Source organism: Zeus faber (genome assembly GCF_960531495.2).
Source record: "Zeus faber genome assembly, chromosome: 8".
Classification (NCBI taxonomy): domain Eukaryota; kingdom Metazoa; phylum Chordata; class Actinopteri; order Zeiformes; family Zeidae; genus Zeus; species Zeus faber.
In genome coordinates this window covers 20,857,305-20,871,953 of record NC_137195.1, presented here as the reverse complement: position 1 = coordinate 20,871,953, position 14,649 = coordinate 20,857,305, and the positions used below count along the sequence as shown (strand labels likewise).

Sequence of the window (14,649 nt, the reverse complement as noted above, 5' to 3'; positions counted from 1 at the left end):
CCACAGGCTGAAAATAAATAAATAAATAAATAAATAAATAAATAACGACTACTCGACTTGAAGAATCTAAGTCGACTGACGGGTTTCCGACTGAGGATTCGACTCCGACTCTTTGGACTTTCAGGGGGCAGCCCTGGATGGTTGTTTTCCCACTTCTGCTGTTGGCTGCGGGATCAGTGTCGTAAAGACAACTCACCAGTGAGAATATGGCAGACATGCACTGCTTCTCATACCTGTGTTCCCCAGGCAACCAAGGTGACGTCACTTCCTTCCTCCAGGACATCGGCCTGCGAGAGTGGGATGGTATAGGGTTCCACCGGGACCTGCTCCACTGAAAACACATGAGGAGATTAATAATCCATCAGCGGTCCAATGGTTTAGGTCACTGTTTGTTTGTGTGTGTGTGTGTGTGTGTGTGTGTGTGCTGATGCACATAATAAGGGAGGGTAAACTCCGAGCCAGAGTTTCCATGAGAAAAAAAATTGGTGCTGGTCCACATGGCCTGGGAGATTTCAATTTCCCAGACAAATGGGAGCGATTCCGGTCAAAAATCTGTGTTTATTGAGCTTAAAAGCAATTGATAGGCAGGCAATATAAAGAATGAATTCATGAAGGCATGTAGATTTATATACATATATTTTTTATATTAAAAAAAAAAAAAAATGATCCAGTCAGTTAACGCAGTTTTAGAAATAAATATATATTAAGAATATTACTACTTGAAATCAAATCATTTCCTTTTGTGAACAATAATTAACAAGTGCAAATGCTTTTATTAACATCTCACTCCAATAAAATTTGGATTAAATTTAAAGCTATATAAATATGGCAAGTAGGTCTAAATAATTAATAAAGTTGGTGGATTTCTATGTCTCGTGGACATATTTTACAACACAATGGATATTTACCGTCTGCATTGGGTCGGAAGTTAAATATCCCAAAAACCACAACATTGTCACATTACATCATCTTTCTGCTTCTCCTCGGAGTTCCAGGCGCTGCACTCTGTCGCTGCCCTGTGTGTGTCTCTGTCTACTGTGTTTACAAGCGCTACCTGTCCACGAGGGATGGGCGGGGTTTATTTCTATATCGACAAACGTGATTGGTTCGAGGTGAAGGGATGATCTAAAACTGACCAAACTAATTGGCTTGCCGAAGGTGGAAATTAACATTTTTGTTATCTATCTATCTATCATATTTATTTTTATTTTTTTTAATCGAAATTACCGAGCCTATTGTATTTAAGAACAGAGGAAAAAAATAAGGCGATAATTATCCTAATTGTTTTATCGCCCAGCACTAATTCAAATTGTACTCAAGAGGGAATTATTTTCACCGGACATTATGACCCGAGAGATTTAAATATGTCGGACAGATTTTCTTGGTAATTACCAGATAACGGAAACTCTGCTCTGAACACATTCATAAATCATTTCACTACGCAGGCCGAGGTCTCCATATTAGGTATTCAGGTCCCAAACTGAAACAAACCTCTATGTGATGTGACGAGTAGATGACAACTGGTTGAAATGACGGACAGGGTCAAAAAGTACAAGTTGCCGTTCAGGGAAACTATCTGACTCATTCCAGATCCGCTTTTTCCGAAACCCCGTCCCTCATATGAGGCTGATTGTGCCTTTATCAGCAAAAAATTTATTCATGAGCCAATAATAAACTTTGCCAATTACAGGCCCATAATCATCATCAACCCAGACAACATAACATTGGTGGTATGGGACACGGTTGAGAAAAGGGGTGTATAAACGGGGACATTAATCCAAATGGGGTGCCGTGTAGCCAGCCTCTTTGAAGCAAAGACCAAGAAAAAGTGCATGTAAGTACATGGTTTGAATAATAGTTTATCTCTTTGGAATATTCTGCTGCGGTTAGAAGGATTCATTTTAATAAAAAAAAACAAAACGGAAAAAATATGAAACTGCCATCACTTTAAAGCATGCTGCCAAAAGTTTCAACCACACCAACACCAGGAACAGCACGTAATGTGGTATTTTAAAAACACAATCTACCAATCTCATTCCACTTAACAGCTTGGACCCCACAAAAAAGGAGCGCACCAGATCTTATGATCCTTTGAGTGGACTTGGAGGAACCGTGCTATTGTGGGCATTCCTGCGTTGCAATAGACAAACACTCAACTTAAATTTGCCTCAGTTATTATGCTCAGGGGAGACGTGGTGATGGCTGCTCTGTTCAGGAAAATACAGCATGATTTAATTCTTTCATAAAGTAAAAGGAGAAGACTCCAGACCCCACACTTCGATTAAGTCAAGTAGTAAAACAACTATGTGGTGGGGACAAGAGGTGGGAGCATTTGGCAACAAGGATTAAGTTGAAAAATTGAAAACTAGGTTAAGTTTAATAAGTGGAAGCAGAGCCCACAAACGGCCTTGATGAGGCAGATCAGTTGTCGTGTCGTGTGCTCCCATTAAGAACATGACCTCACAGTCCAAACAGAGATCGCTCAGAGCCCAGTGCCATGAAAGCTGACTTTCTTTGCCATTAGGAACACTTTTTTACAGATTTGTCAGGGGAAAATAAGCAAAATAAGCAGGAATATCCATTTAAATGGTGGTGCGTTTAGGGCACGTCTTTAACTCAATTTGAAAAGGCACCATTGTCGATATGTAGTTAATAAATACGCTCAGTACATGTACTCAGCCACCCTTATCTTGTCACAAACTTTAAATTCATTACTTTGAAGAAGCCATTAGGTTTATTTGATTATCAGTGGTTAAACAGTGAAGGAGGGATATCCCAATCTCTAAGATATCTACCTATAAATGTTCAACCTTTCAATATCTTAAGTAGACATTCAAAACAATAGGTACATTCCATGATGAAAGTTTAAGTTTTCAGTTTTGTCCAAAGGCGGGAAATATTAATAGATTACAGCTCAATGTGAAAACTATTGGCAATATCCCAAAACAATGTTGATTCATTTAATGAAATATGGGCTAATTTTATCACTGACATAACTCCATCATTTAATACTTGAGTCTTCCTAAGTCGGTGCAATGTCGTTGTGCTTTGGGGCATGTGGGAGTCCTCCTGGTCTGCTGGGGCTCCACGGTTGGGTGGATGCCTGGGCGGCTCTGGGGACATCCGTGGTGCTTGGGCCGGTGTTCTTGGGGGATCCTGGGGCCCCACGGGGGAGTTGGGTGGTCTGGGTGGTGGCGCCCGCTCCTTTGCCTGAGTTGAGCTGGCCTGTCTCCGGGGGTGGAGGTGGGGGGACGTGTTCCTGGGTAGTACCTGCAGCTGGCGTCTGTGTGCAGATTCAGGGCGTGGTTGTGGGTTCTGGGACTCGTGTTGGGGGCGGGGGGTGTGGGTCGCTGGTTTGGGTCTCGGGGCCTGTGTGTCCCTCTGCATCCCGTGGGGGGGGGGGTGGCCCGTTGTGCCGGGGCTGGTTAGATGTTCCGTCTGGTCCTGTCAACCTGAGTCCTGAACCTGGCTGGCTGTGCTAGGCGCGGGGCTCACCATGTGGCCTCCTTCGTGGGGGGCGGTCTCCTGTCATCACACCGGGCTGCCGAGGTACCTGCCCTCTGACGCTCTCGGTGCGTGGGGCGCTCGTCGCTGGGGGGTCGGGCTGTGGTTGGCTGTGCCGTCTTTTGCCCCCTGTTCTGTAGTCCGCATGCTCGGCAGCTGGGCTGACCAGGGGCATGATGGCGGCGCGAAGCTGCCCGAGATGGCGGAGGCGTATGGTGGACGCTCTGCGCCCTTGGCTGATCGCTGTAGGTTGCGCGATTAGGTCCGGGGGGGGGGGGGGTCTGCGTGGTTGCTCCCCGGCCTGCTGTGCCCCTGGATCAATCCGGTCGCGACTCGCCTATCTCCCCCAGTGCAAACACTCATACTCAGCACATACACCACACAATAGACCGAGGGCTTGCGGGATGGGTGGGGTGCAGGCTATGTGGCTGGGGATGCGGCGGGCAGCTGCCATCTTGCCCGTCACGCTCCTGCCCAATCGTGCTTCTTGTCCATCCCAAAATTCCCACTCACATAGCTGAGAACACATACACTGGCACACCAATCCTACTCCGAACAACACTCCATCGGACCAGGGTCTGCGGGATAGGAGGGGTGCGAGTGATCCGGGTTTGACTTGCCTGAAGGACTCGCACCCCCAACCCCGCAATTTTAACTGCAATTACCAACAGAACACAATTGAGCACTGGGGTTCCCCCCCCCCCCCCCGGGGTGGCCGGTCGCTGGCGGGTCGGTGTGGGGGCGTGGTTGGCCGGCGGGTCGGGCTCCCCCTTCTGGCCTGGCTGGAGTCCTGATGACTTGCGCTTGGTGGCTTGGGATGTCCCCTGGGGGGACTGCTTGCTGTTGTGGGTGTGGGTTGGGGTGTGGGGGGCGGCTGTTGGCCTTTTGCTTCTGCGGCGCGGCTTCTCTGCGGCGGGCGCCCCAGGTGTTGGGGGTGGCATAGGGCCTGTATACCTGCCGGCCTATGCCGGGGGGGGGGGGGGGGGGTTAACATTGAGGTGCCCCGCGCTGGACACTCGCTGCTACGTGTATGGGCACTTGGCACACATGCCGGGCAGGGCGTCTGGTCGGCTGCGGTGGGACGGTCATCCCCCTTGTGCGAGTCGTGGGGGTCCTGGGTTACCCGGGGATTTCCTGCAGTCGAGGGGTGTCCACGGGGCTGTGGGGTTCGGGGGGGGGGGGCTTCGGGGCCCCTTCCGCTGCTTGGAAGTGCCGTGATATAATACCAACCTTCTACACCAGTACCAATGGGGAAAAGTCATGTACACTCACCGGTGGACGGACGGACGGACGCGCACACACACACACACACACACACACGCGCACGCACGCTTCAAGTGCACCCCAGCACCCTCCTGGTTGCATTCCTCTCCTCCCTCATTTGCTGCCATAATTATGACAGGAAGAGGCCACGTGACCAGTTGTAGTTCCTGTTTTACTGGATCCAATTCATTGTTTTTCAATACATGTCTTCCAGTGTTTTTGTTTTTGTGTAAATGTTGTTTGTTTCTATGTTTATTTGTCTCACCGTGGTGATTCTCCCTCTCTTGGAGTAGTGATCAGTTGTTTATAGACCTAAACATGACAAATAGTTCTCCAGAGAGGGGGGTTGGTGGTGGCTCTCTTAAACCAAAAACTGTGCTCTTGTCATTCTACAGGTCATCCACAGGACAGAGTTGTTGCAGCAGTTCTTGATGATTTAATAATTAATAAAGGGTTGCATTGCAGGTTGAGACCTTGAACTCCCCTCTACAGACTAACTCTGTCCTGAATGCAATGGCATACAAATAATCTGTGTTGTATGCCCAGCATGCTGACAGCACAGGTTACAATTATTATTTTTTTTTAATAAAAAAATAATAATAATAAAATAAAAGGCCATGACGAGTGGTTTAATTATCAAGCTACACCAATATGAGAAAAGGCTCTGGCAGTATATTGTAACACCCCAATTGTAATATTGTAATCCCAAACTTTCCCTGGCACTTATCTCAGAAGGAGAAAAAAAACAAAACAAAAAAAAAACAACTTGGACCAGCTGCTTCACACTTGTGATCCTGTTGAACTTGGTGGAGCTGTCGCGGCCCAGGCACAGTGTTTGTTTGTCTTGCTTCAGATCTCTCAAAGAAGGACATTTGCTTTGAATCAAGTGAACAGGCAAACTGATAGAAGGCCAGAGGAGGACGATGACTGACAAAACTCACCATACGGGAGGGGGTGGTAAAACAAATAAACAAGCTCCGTGTGCTCAGTGCTCCGTGTCAACGCCGCCTTCCTTCTTTGGCTTACCTGCAGCTCTGTACAGGATCTTGGGCTCGAAGAATATGCAAGGGTTGCTATCGGCGATGCAGGATAGCAGCAGCCCCTTGGCCTGCACCGGACTTCGCGGTATGACAACCTGGGGAACACATATGTTTACATCTGCAAAAAAGCCTGACTGAAGTGACATTCTACGCGTAAAGTGCTAGAATTGGAACGACAGTTTGAAGGACCACATGTGCTCTGTGTTACTGCAGCGGCCACCAAGCGTGGTGAGGAAAAGATAACATTTACTAGTCTGACCTTTGCCAAGAGACAACAGACGAGAGGCATACAATAAACCATGATGTGCAAGCAATGAGAGGATGTGTATGCATGTCAGGGATGTTACCTGACTTTTTTTTTTTTTTTTTTAAGATCATATCCATTAACTCGCTCAAGGACGCACGCTGGCACATCAGTACAGAGTGTCAGATACAGATACGTTTTTCCCTCTGTGTAACGTGTCAAAGAGTGAAAGCCTCAGCATTTGAAATTGATTCATATGCGGTTCTGTGGTTTAACTCAAGCATTCCCTCTGTTGTGTTATGTTTTTTTTAAGTCGAGAATGATTTTGTGATGTGTGCTGTGGCAGATGTCAGCAGGCAGAAAATAATAACTACTTTGCCATGCTGGTGGTGCTAGGTTTTTTTTGTTTTTTTTTCCCCACATCGACCGCTGCAACTTTGAAGTTGTCTCAACTTTAAAAATTCAGACATCAAACAAAATTTGTTTTATTTCATCTAGTTGTACCTCCACTCTATACTCTCTTCAGCTAAATGATCATTGACTGTTTAGCTCAAGGATCCAGACCTCACCCGGTGGCACAGCTACAGTGATTTCAACAGGCATAGGACACAGGACCAACTCACATACTGTAGGACACAAACTCAAACTGTCTCGCTGCCGTTTACTTGCGCTCCACTTATCTTTGAAGAGATGATGTGACCATCACCTCTCTTTTTACGATAACACTTTATTAAATAAGGGTCTTTTGGAATCTTACTGCTAATGCATTTTGCTGTCGCTGTTGTAATTGCTGCTGCTCCTCTTGAATTGTGTACTCTGTACTCTTTGATTAACTTGGGAACTGGGGCGGTAACATTTTCGGGATATTTTCTGTTTGATTAATTCACCTTGCCCTGACATCTACGCGGAGGAGGAAGGGAGGGAAAAGAAAGACCGGAGATAAGAGATACAAGGTGGACATGAACGTGGGAGGAGAGCGAGTGTGGTGCTTCGGACCTTGATGCCTGGGCAGTGGGCAAAGAAAGCCTCGGGGCTTTGGGAGTGGTAAAGTGAGCCGTGGCCCACGCACCCCCAAGGCGCGCGAATTGTGAGGTTGCCACAGTCAAACAGGTTTCCAGAGCGGTAGCGGTACTTAGCCGCTTCATTTACAATCTGAGGGAAGAACAGAAAAAAATGACAGTAAATAAAACAATTTGATTTCTGTGTCTAAGCAGAAATGACGATCATAATTACAACAACTTTGAATATCCATATTGAATGTGAAATTAAATGAGTTTTCAACTCTTAAACTCTGCCAAGAATTTGCATCTTTTGTTCATCTTTTTGTTTGACTATAAATATTTTATATTTCAATACCCCTCATATGCACATCTACTCTCTGCAAAACTGGTTCAACTCATTTAAGTCAGCTTAAAGCACTTGCAATTATTGCGGACAACTTTTTGTGACGAATAATAAACGAATAAAGACCACATTAGCAGACACTGGATACGGACTTCCTGTGCCAACGCATCGTCTCTGCTTTTCATCTTAAAAGCTATTAAACTCCCATTTACTTTCGCAGAGCACAAAAAAAAAAAAAAAAAAAAAAAAAAGTAGGGTCTGGTTTCTTTTTCCCTTGCCACTTTTACATTTTCCTCATACTGGGTTGCCTCCAAAAAAGTGTCTCCTCAAACTAAGGTGGGTGATCTTTTTTTTTTGATTAAACGTCGCTCTGAGGGTGCTCTGTGGACGGGTGCAATTTAAACTCAGACTAGACTACGGGAGAGGGCGGGGGTGCTCAAGGCCCAACGTCATGCAAAAATCTTTTGTTACTGCATAGCTACATGCATAAACCTTCCTAGAAAGCTGCTCCATTTTACATATGCCATTTCCAATTGCCTTGACAATGCGCAGGGAAACCAATTCATCTTGTGCAGGGACGAGGACACGCATGACACCAGTGCTGAAAGGCGAACACGACCGAATGCCAACGCCAACACCCTGGTCAGCCCACTGACGTCACATTAATCTTCCACTGGCAGGTGTCAGTGCAGGGAGACATTAGAATTGAATTTTTTTTTAAATGAGCAGAGCTACCCCGGCACCCCAGCCCTAACGTGCGCACACGCACACACACACACACACACACACACACACACACACACAAAATGGTTTATTAAATACGGAGCAGTAGGTATTTTAGACCTGTTTATCAAACACCTGCACGCCGCAAGGTTTGGTGTACACAAACAAGACGGAACCTGAGCCAGACGTTTACTTACGTCACTGGCTGCCTGGCTGGCTGGCACCAAACCAAATTGATTTTTTCCTCCTTTCTCTGTTGGGTGTTTTTGATGACATTTAATTCCGTATCTATTGTATGGGGCCCTAATCTCTTGCAAGCGAATATACTTGCGGGACAGGGGATGATTACTTTTCTAGTTAATTATAGGAGTGACACGGATGCAAATCTGGCAGGTGTTGTTGAAAACATGAGCCTAACATATACCTGCGGCAGACATAGGAGATATCTGCAGTATATAGACACTGCAAGCAGCTGTATAAAATACTAACTAAGGGCCAATAGCCACAACAATTCACCATTAGGCACCAGAATGGAAATAATTTGCCTCTTTGAAACATCTTAACACTGAAACATAAAAAAGTAAAACTCCAAAAAAGATATGTATAAACTGGGTGTCCCTATACAAATTGAATGTTGCCAAGTCTAAATTCAATTTGTACCATGACTAAAACCATTCACGCATTAAGAACTCCTTCCACCTTTCATTTGTGTTTGACACAAAGAAAGACCTTTTCTGCTCTGGGATTAGGGTTGAGTGTCGAAATATGACACTTTTATGGCCTCAACTGCATTGCAAATACCTTTGAATATCAAAAAATGTTGTACCATGAATGCCAAATTTCCACACCTAAGCAGTTAATCTCTCAAGTGTGAGCCAAAAGTAAAACAAAATGTTTCTTCGGTGACAGTTAATCTGTCATGCATTTTTTTTGAGGATTCTTTAAAAGTTATAGGATTGTTCTTTTTAGTTTTTGTGAGCCACTACCAATTTCAAGGTCTTGTATTCGGTTTTCTATTTATTTTTTATTTTTAATAAATCCCCAGCCCTTTCAGGGTCATTACAGTAGTCTGAAGGTATACCCTACTAACCTGATCAAAAGCAGGGTATATGTAGTCTGCAAATTGGATCTCAGCAATGGCTGTGGCACCCGCCACAGCTGCACCGATGCCGAAACCCACAATGCCCTGCTCACACAGAGGGGTGTTGAAGACTCTGTCTTTACCTGATGGAGAGAAGAGGAAACAACACCCAAGATTATGAAATGGGTACAGTCATTTCGTCAGGAGGCTGTTACATTTAAATATAACTTAAGATATTAAAAAAAACTATGATCTGCTGAATGTGGACTAAGTTAAGAAAAGTTAATTGAATAATGTTTTACAGGGCCCAGCGAGCACAAATTAGAAATGACTGGGGTTTGTCCTTCCTATGGGCACTCATAGCCTTCCCCTCGCTCTGGAGAGTGATGAGAGCACAGAGAATATCCTCTTGTCAAATGCGACACGCTCCAAAAATAAGTGACAGGGAGACAACTCCTTTTGCTGTAGCTAACCAGGCCTGTGACGCATATCCAACCTCCTCGGAGTTAAAACAGAAGAACAAACTACCCCCCCCACCCATTCTCAACCCTGTAATTTCACGGAGAGCTGCAGGAGCTTGCCTCTAAATTTGGGTTAGGAATGTTATTTTTATTCTCTTTTTTATTAATTGCCAAGGGAGTCCTTTGGTGCTTTGATGTTGACTGGTCTTCTAACCGGTAAAACCCTGGCCTTGTGCGGCCACACAGCTGACTTGACAACCGCACTATTGCAGGCCCGATGAGGTCAACTAGGTGTGTGTGAACCTTCAATGCAAGCAAGCATCAAGTCTTTGGGTATTTACTAAATTTGAATTTTATTAATAACAATCAAATGATTTGCAGTAACTACTAAATCTTTTTCAAAACATGTCATTGCAAATTTTACTTCCGGGTGATTATTAGATAAGAATCTAAGAAGAAAGAGCTTAGATTGTTAATCTAAACAGTAGCTTAATCACAGACAAACAGAAAACCCATTTCCCGTGTTTGGTGACCTTTACTAGTCAGCACTGCCCGACACCGGCACCCTTTCCAGCGATTCAGGCTAAACATCAATGAGTGGTGGAGGTAGTAGGGAGCGGAGTCAATGTGGACTGTTGTTTCCAGGAGAATAGCACTCAGCGGCAAGGCTGCAGCGGAAAGGCTATATCACTGGGGTTAATGTATTGCACTCGTAAAAGGCCATTCACATGCTGTCCACCCGCATTAACCCCGCACACCCCTCTCCCGCTGTGTAATGGTTGTAGGTGGCAGAGGTGTCTACTATTCCTTTCAGTGGAGAGGGGGATAAAAACAGCTTTGTACTCGCTTGCTTCTACATGGATGAGATAGAAAATAATGATCCCAAAGAGAAGGTCAGAACCTCTGACGTCAATGAAAACAAAAGGCAAATCCAGATAGTGTTGGTGTGCGAAGCCATTACAAAAACGGATACAAACATAGCACTCGACCGGGGAACGGGGTGTCAGTACTGATTAATCTGGAGTGCATAGGCAGGGTGTTAGAGATAAGAACTAAATAAAATAACAACAAAACAATTAAAACAAGAAAACCTCAACCACACAGAAGAGAGGCACACTACAGGTAAAACTGTTACACAGGACATTCCACAATAAATAACTTAAAGGTAAACTACAATGAAAAAAAAGTATATATATATGAAAACCAATATGGGTCAAAAGAAATAAAGTCTACAGAAGTGGTCTGTTGCCATCTAGTGGTGACACTGTGTTCAGCAGAAATTAGTCCAGGTTTCTGTTGTGTTGATTATTGTCCAGAGAGATTGAACAAATATGAAGCCCTTACCGTATTTGTCTCGAAGACCGACTGTGCATCGGAAAACTCCTCCAAAGGCCACGTCCTCCCCAAAGATGACTGCAGGACAGATGGGCAACACAAATATTAAGTGTCCTAGGTGTACGTCTTCACATAGCAAACAGTTTCTACCTCACAGCACTTCTTCTGCAACACAATAATCACCTATATGTTAAACATGAAACATAAAAAACACATTTAATTAAAAACTTTTAATCTCAAACCAGACATTTCAAGAGTTGGAACACATCACACACAGAACACTGTTTATTTGACCACCTACATTTTCATATACAATGAATTTGGCTTGGTGCATTGCAGTGCAGTAACATACAAAGAATGCTCAACAGTTTGAAAAAGAAAACATATCAAATATACTATACAAAAAATACAAATCTGCTCTATGCACCAGATAAAGATCAATTAAAAAGGCTATGGCAGGGGCTAAGATGCAGTAACGATGCTAGTATTTACGGGGTATAAATATAGCTTGAAATATAGCTTCCCAGTTCATGATGAATTACATGTAAACAATAGTAGTATAGACACAAATAGGTTAGGTCTCATTTATTGCAGTATAATTACAGCGTTGTATCAATATTACCTCCTAATATCAGCAAGGAAAAAAGTTTTGGTGCTTTTTCCTCACAATAGCCAAGGATTTGAAAAAAATCGCACCTGCTGTGGGGTCACTGGCAAGGGTGTTGTCCAAGGCACTGGTAACAGACTGGAATAGGTTCATCTTCTGGGTTGGACCTACATAAAAAAAAAAAAAAGCAATTATATACAGTATGTGTATAAACCGATTAGCCACAACATTAAAACCGCTGACAGGTGAAGTGAATAACATCGATCATCTTGTTCCAATGGCCCCTGTCAAGGGTGGGATATATTAGGCAGCAAGTGAACAACCAGTTGTTGAAGTTGATGTGTTGGAAGTAGATAAATGGGAAAGGGTAAGGATCTGAGCGACTTTGACAAGGACCAAATTGTGATGGCTAGATGACTGGGTCCTTGTTCTTGTTCCCAGTATGCAGTGGTTAGTACCTACGAAAAGTGGTCCAAGGAAGGACAACCGACACACATTGATGTGTGTGGGTTGCAAAATCTAGCCTGTTTGGTCCCATCCCACAGAAGAGCTACTGTGGCACAAATTGCTGAAAGTTAATGCTGCTATGATAGAAAGGTGTCAGAACACACAGTGCATCACAGCTTGCTGAGTATGGGGCTGTGTACCCACAGACCGGTCAGAGTGCCCATGCTGACCCCTGTCCACTGCCGAAAGTGTCTAAAATGGGCAAGTGCGTGTCAAGGAGTGGACCAAGGAGAAATGAAAAAAGGGGGCCTGGTCTGATGAATCCTGGGCCCTGGCATTCATGTGGATGTTACTTTAACACGTACCACCTACCTAAACATTCTTGCAGAAACGGTGCAATGGTCATGGCAACAGTATTCCCTGACGGCAGTGGCCTCTTTCAGCAGGATAACGCACCCTTTCACACTGCAAAAAATGTTCAGGAATGGTTGGAGGAACATGACAAAAAGTTTGAGGTGTTGACTTGGCCTCCTAATTCCCCAGATCATGATCGAGCACCTGTGGGATGTGATGGAACAACAAGCCAGATCCATGGGGACTGGCCTGGGCAGATCTGATGGTACCCCTTATAAATAATTGGATAATAGTGAATTTTTCTTTAATTGGTATCACACATGTCTTCAATCTTAGAATCAGTCATTCAGCCTATTGAAATGGAGAAAATTAGTCCCTCTGCTGTTTGGTATCATCATGTGCACCACACTGAACATGGATCAGAGAAAGCAAAGGAGAGAGTTGTCTGAGGAGATCAGACAGAAAATGGTAGACAAGCATGTTAAAGGTAAAGGCTATAAGACCCTCTCCAAGCAGCTTGATATTTCTGTGACTACAGTTGCAAATATTATGAAGAAGTTTAAGGTCCATGAGACTGTAGCCAACCACCCTGGACGCGGCCGCAAGAGGGAAATCGACCCCAGATTGAACAGAAGTATAGTGCGAATGGTAGAAAAAGAGCAAAGGACACCTTCCAAAGAGGTACAAGCTGAACTCCAAGGTCAAGGCACATCAGTGTCAGTAGGCTACATGGAAGAAGACCCAGGAGGACTCCACATTTGAAAGAAAAACAGAGAAAAGCCAGACTGGAATTTGATTAAATGCATATTGACAAGCCACAATGCTTCTGTGAGAATGTCCATTGGACAGATGAGTCAAAATTGGAGCTTTTTGGCAAGTCACATTAGCTCTATGTTAACGGACAAAAAATTAAGCTTTCAAGGAAAAGAACCCCATACCTACTGTGAAACAAGGAGGAGGCTCGGTTATGTTTTGGGGCTGCTTTTCTGCGTCTGGCACGAGGTGCCTTTAATCTGTGCAGATCACAATGAAATCTCAAGACTATCAAGGCATTCTGGAGCGAAACGTAATGCCCAGTGTCAGAAAGCTGTCTCAGTCGCAGGTCATGGGTCCTCCAACAGGATAATGACCCAAAGCACACAGCTAAAAAGACCCAAGAATGGATAAGAACAAAACATTGGACTATTCTGAAGTGGCCTTCGATGAGCCCTGATCTGAATCCTATCAAACATCTATGGAAAGAGCTGAAACTTAGTCTGGAGAAGGCACCCTTCAAACCTGAGACAGGTGGAGCAGTTTGCTCAGGAAGAGTGGGCCAGACTACCTGGTGACAGGTGTAGAAGTCTCAGAGAGCTACAGAAATCGCTTCATTGCAGTGATTGCCTCTAAAGGTTATGCAACAAAATATTAGGTTAAGGGTCCCATCATTTTCATTTGTTTTATTATGTAAAATAGTCTGTTGAATCAAAAATCAAAAGTAAGTAAGCAAAGTCTGATTTCTATTAATCATGGAATAAACAATGATGGATGCCAATTACTTTTGTGAGTTTCAAGTTATTTCAGAGAAAATTGTGGGTTCTTCTCTTTTCACTGAAGGGTACCAACAAATCTGTCTACGTCGGTGCGCGTGCGCGTGCGCACACACACACACACACACACACACACACACACACACACACACACACACACACACACACACACACACACACACACCACTTTATTAGGTACACTTGTTCAATGGCTTGTGAACACAAACAGCTAATCAGTCAATCACAAGGCAGCAACTCATTGCATTTAGTAGGCATGTAGACATGGTGAGGATGACTTGCTGAAGTTCAAACCGAGCATCAGAATGGGGAAGAAAGGGGATTTAAGTTACTTTGAACGGGGCATGCTTGTTGGTGCCAGACGGGCTGGTCTGAGTATTTCAGAAACTGCTGACCTACTGGGATTTTCACGCACAACCATCTCTAGGGTTTACAGAGAATGGTCCGAGCAAGAGAAAATATCCAGTGAGCGGCAGTTGTATGGACGAAAATGCCTTGTTGATGTCAGAGGAGAATGGGCAGACTGGTTTGAGACGATAGAAAGGCAACAGTCACTCAAATAACCACTCGTTACAACCAAGGTATGCAGAATACCAGCTCTGAACGCACAACACGTGGAACCGGGAAGCAGATGGGCTACAGCAGCAGAAGACCAAACCGGTGCCACTCCTGGCCGCTTAGAACAGGAAACCGAGGCTA

The 14,649-nt window shown here is 44.5% G+C and overlaps 1 protein-coding gene across 2 annotated transcripts in view; it reads right to left on the bottom strand.

Annotated features, from left to right (window-relative positions):
* bckdhb (branched chain keto acid dehydrogenase E1 subunit beta) overlaps nt 1–14,649 on the bottom strand; it is a 66,283-nt gene that overhangs the window by 50,801 nt on the left and 833 nt on the right. For both annotated transcript variants that reach the window (XM_080004951.1, XM_080004950.1), the window contains exons 2-7: nt 11,692–11,769; nt 11,005–11,073; nt 9,209–9,342; nt 7,048–7,203; nt 5,794–5,902; nt 234–331 (exon numbers count right to left, since the gene is read on the bottom strand). In XM_080004951.1, coding sequence (XP_079861077.1) covers nt 234–331; nt 5,794–5,902; nt 7,048–7,203; nt 9,209–9,342; nt 11,005–11,073; nt 11,692–11,769 — 644 coding nt within the window. The remainder of the gene's footprint in view (nt 1–233; nt 332–5,793; nt 5,903–7,047; nt 7,204–9,208; nt 9,343–11,004; nt 11,074–11,691; nt 11,770–14,649) is intronic.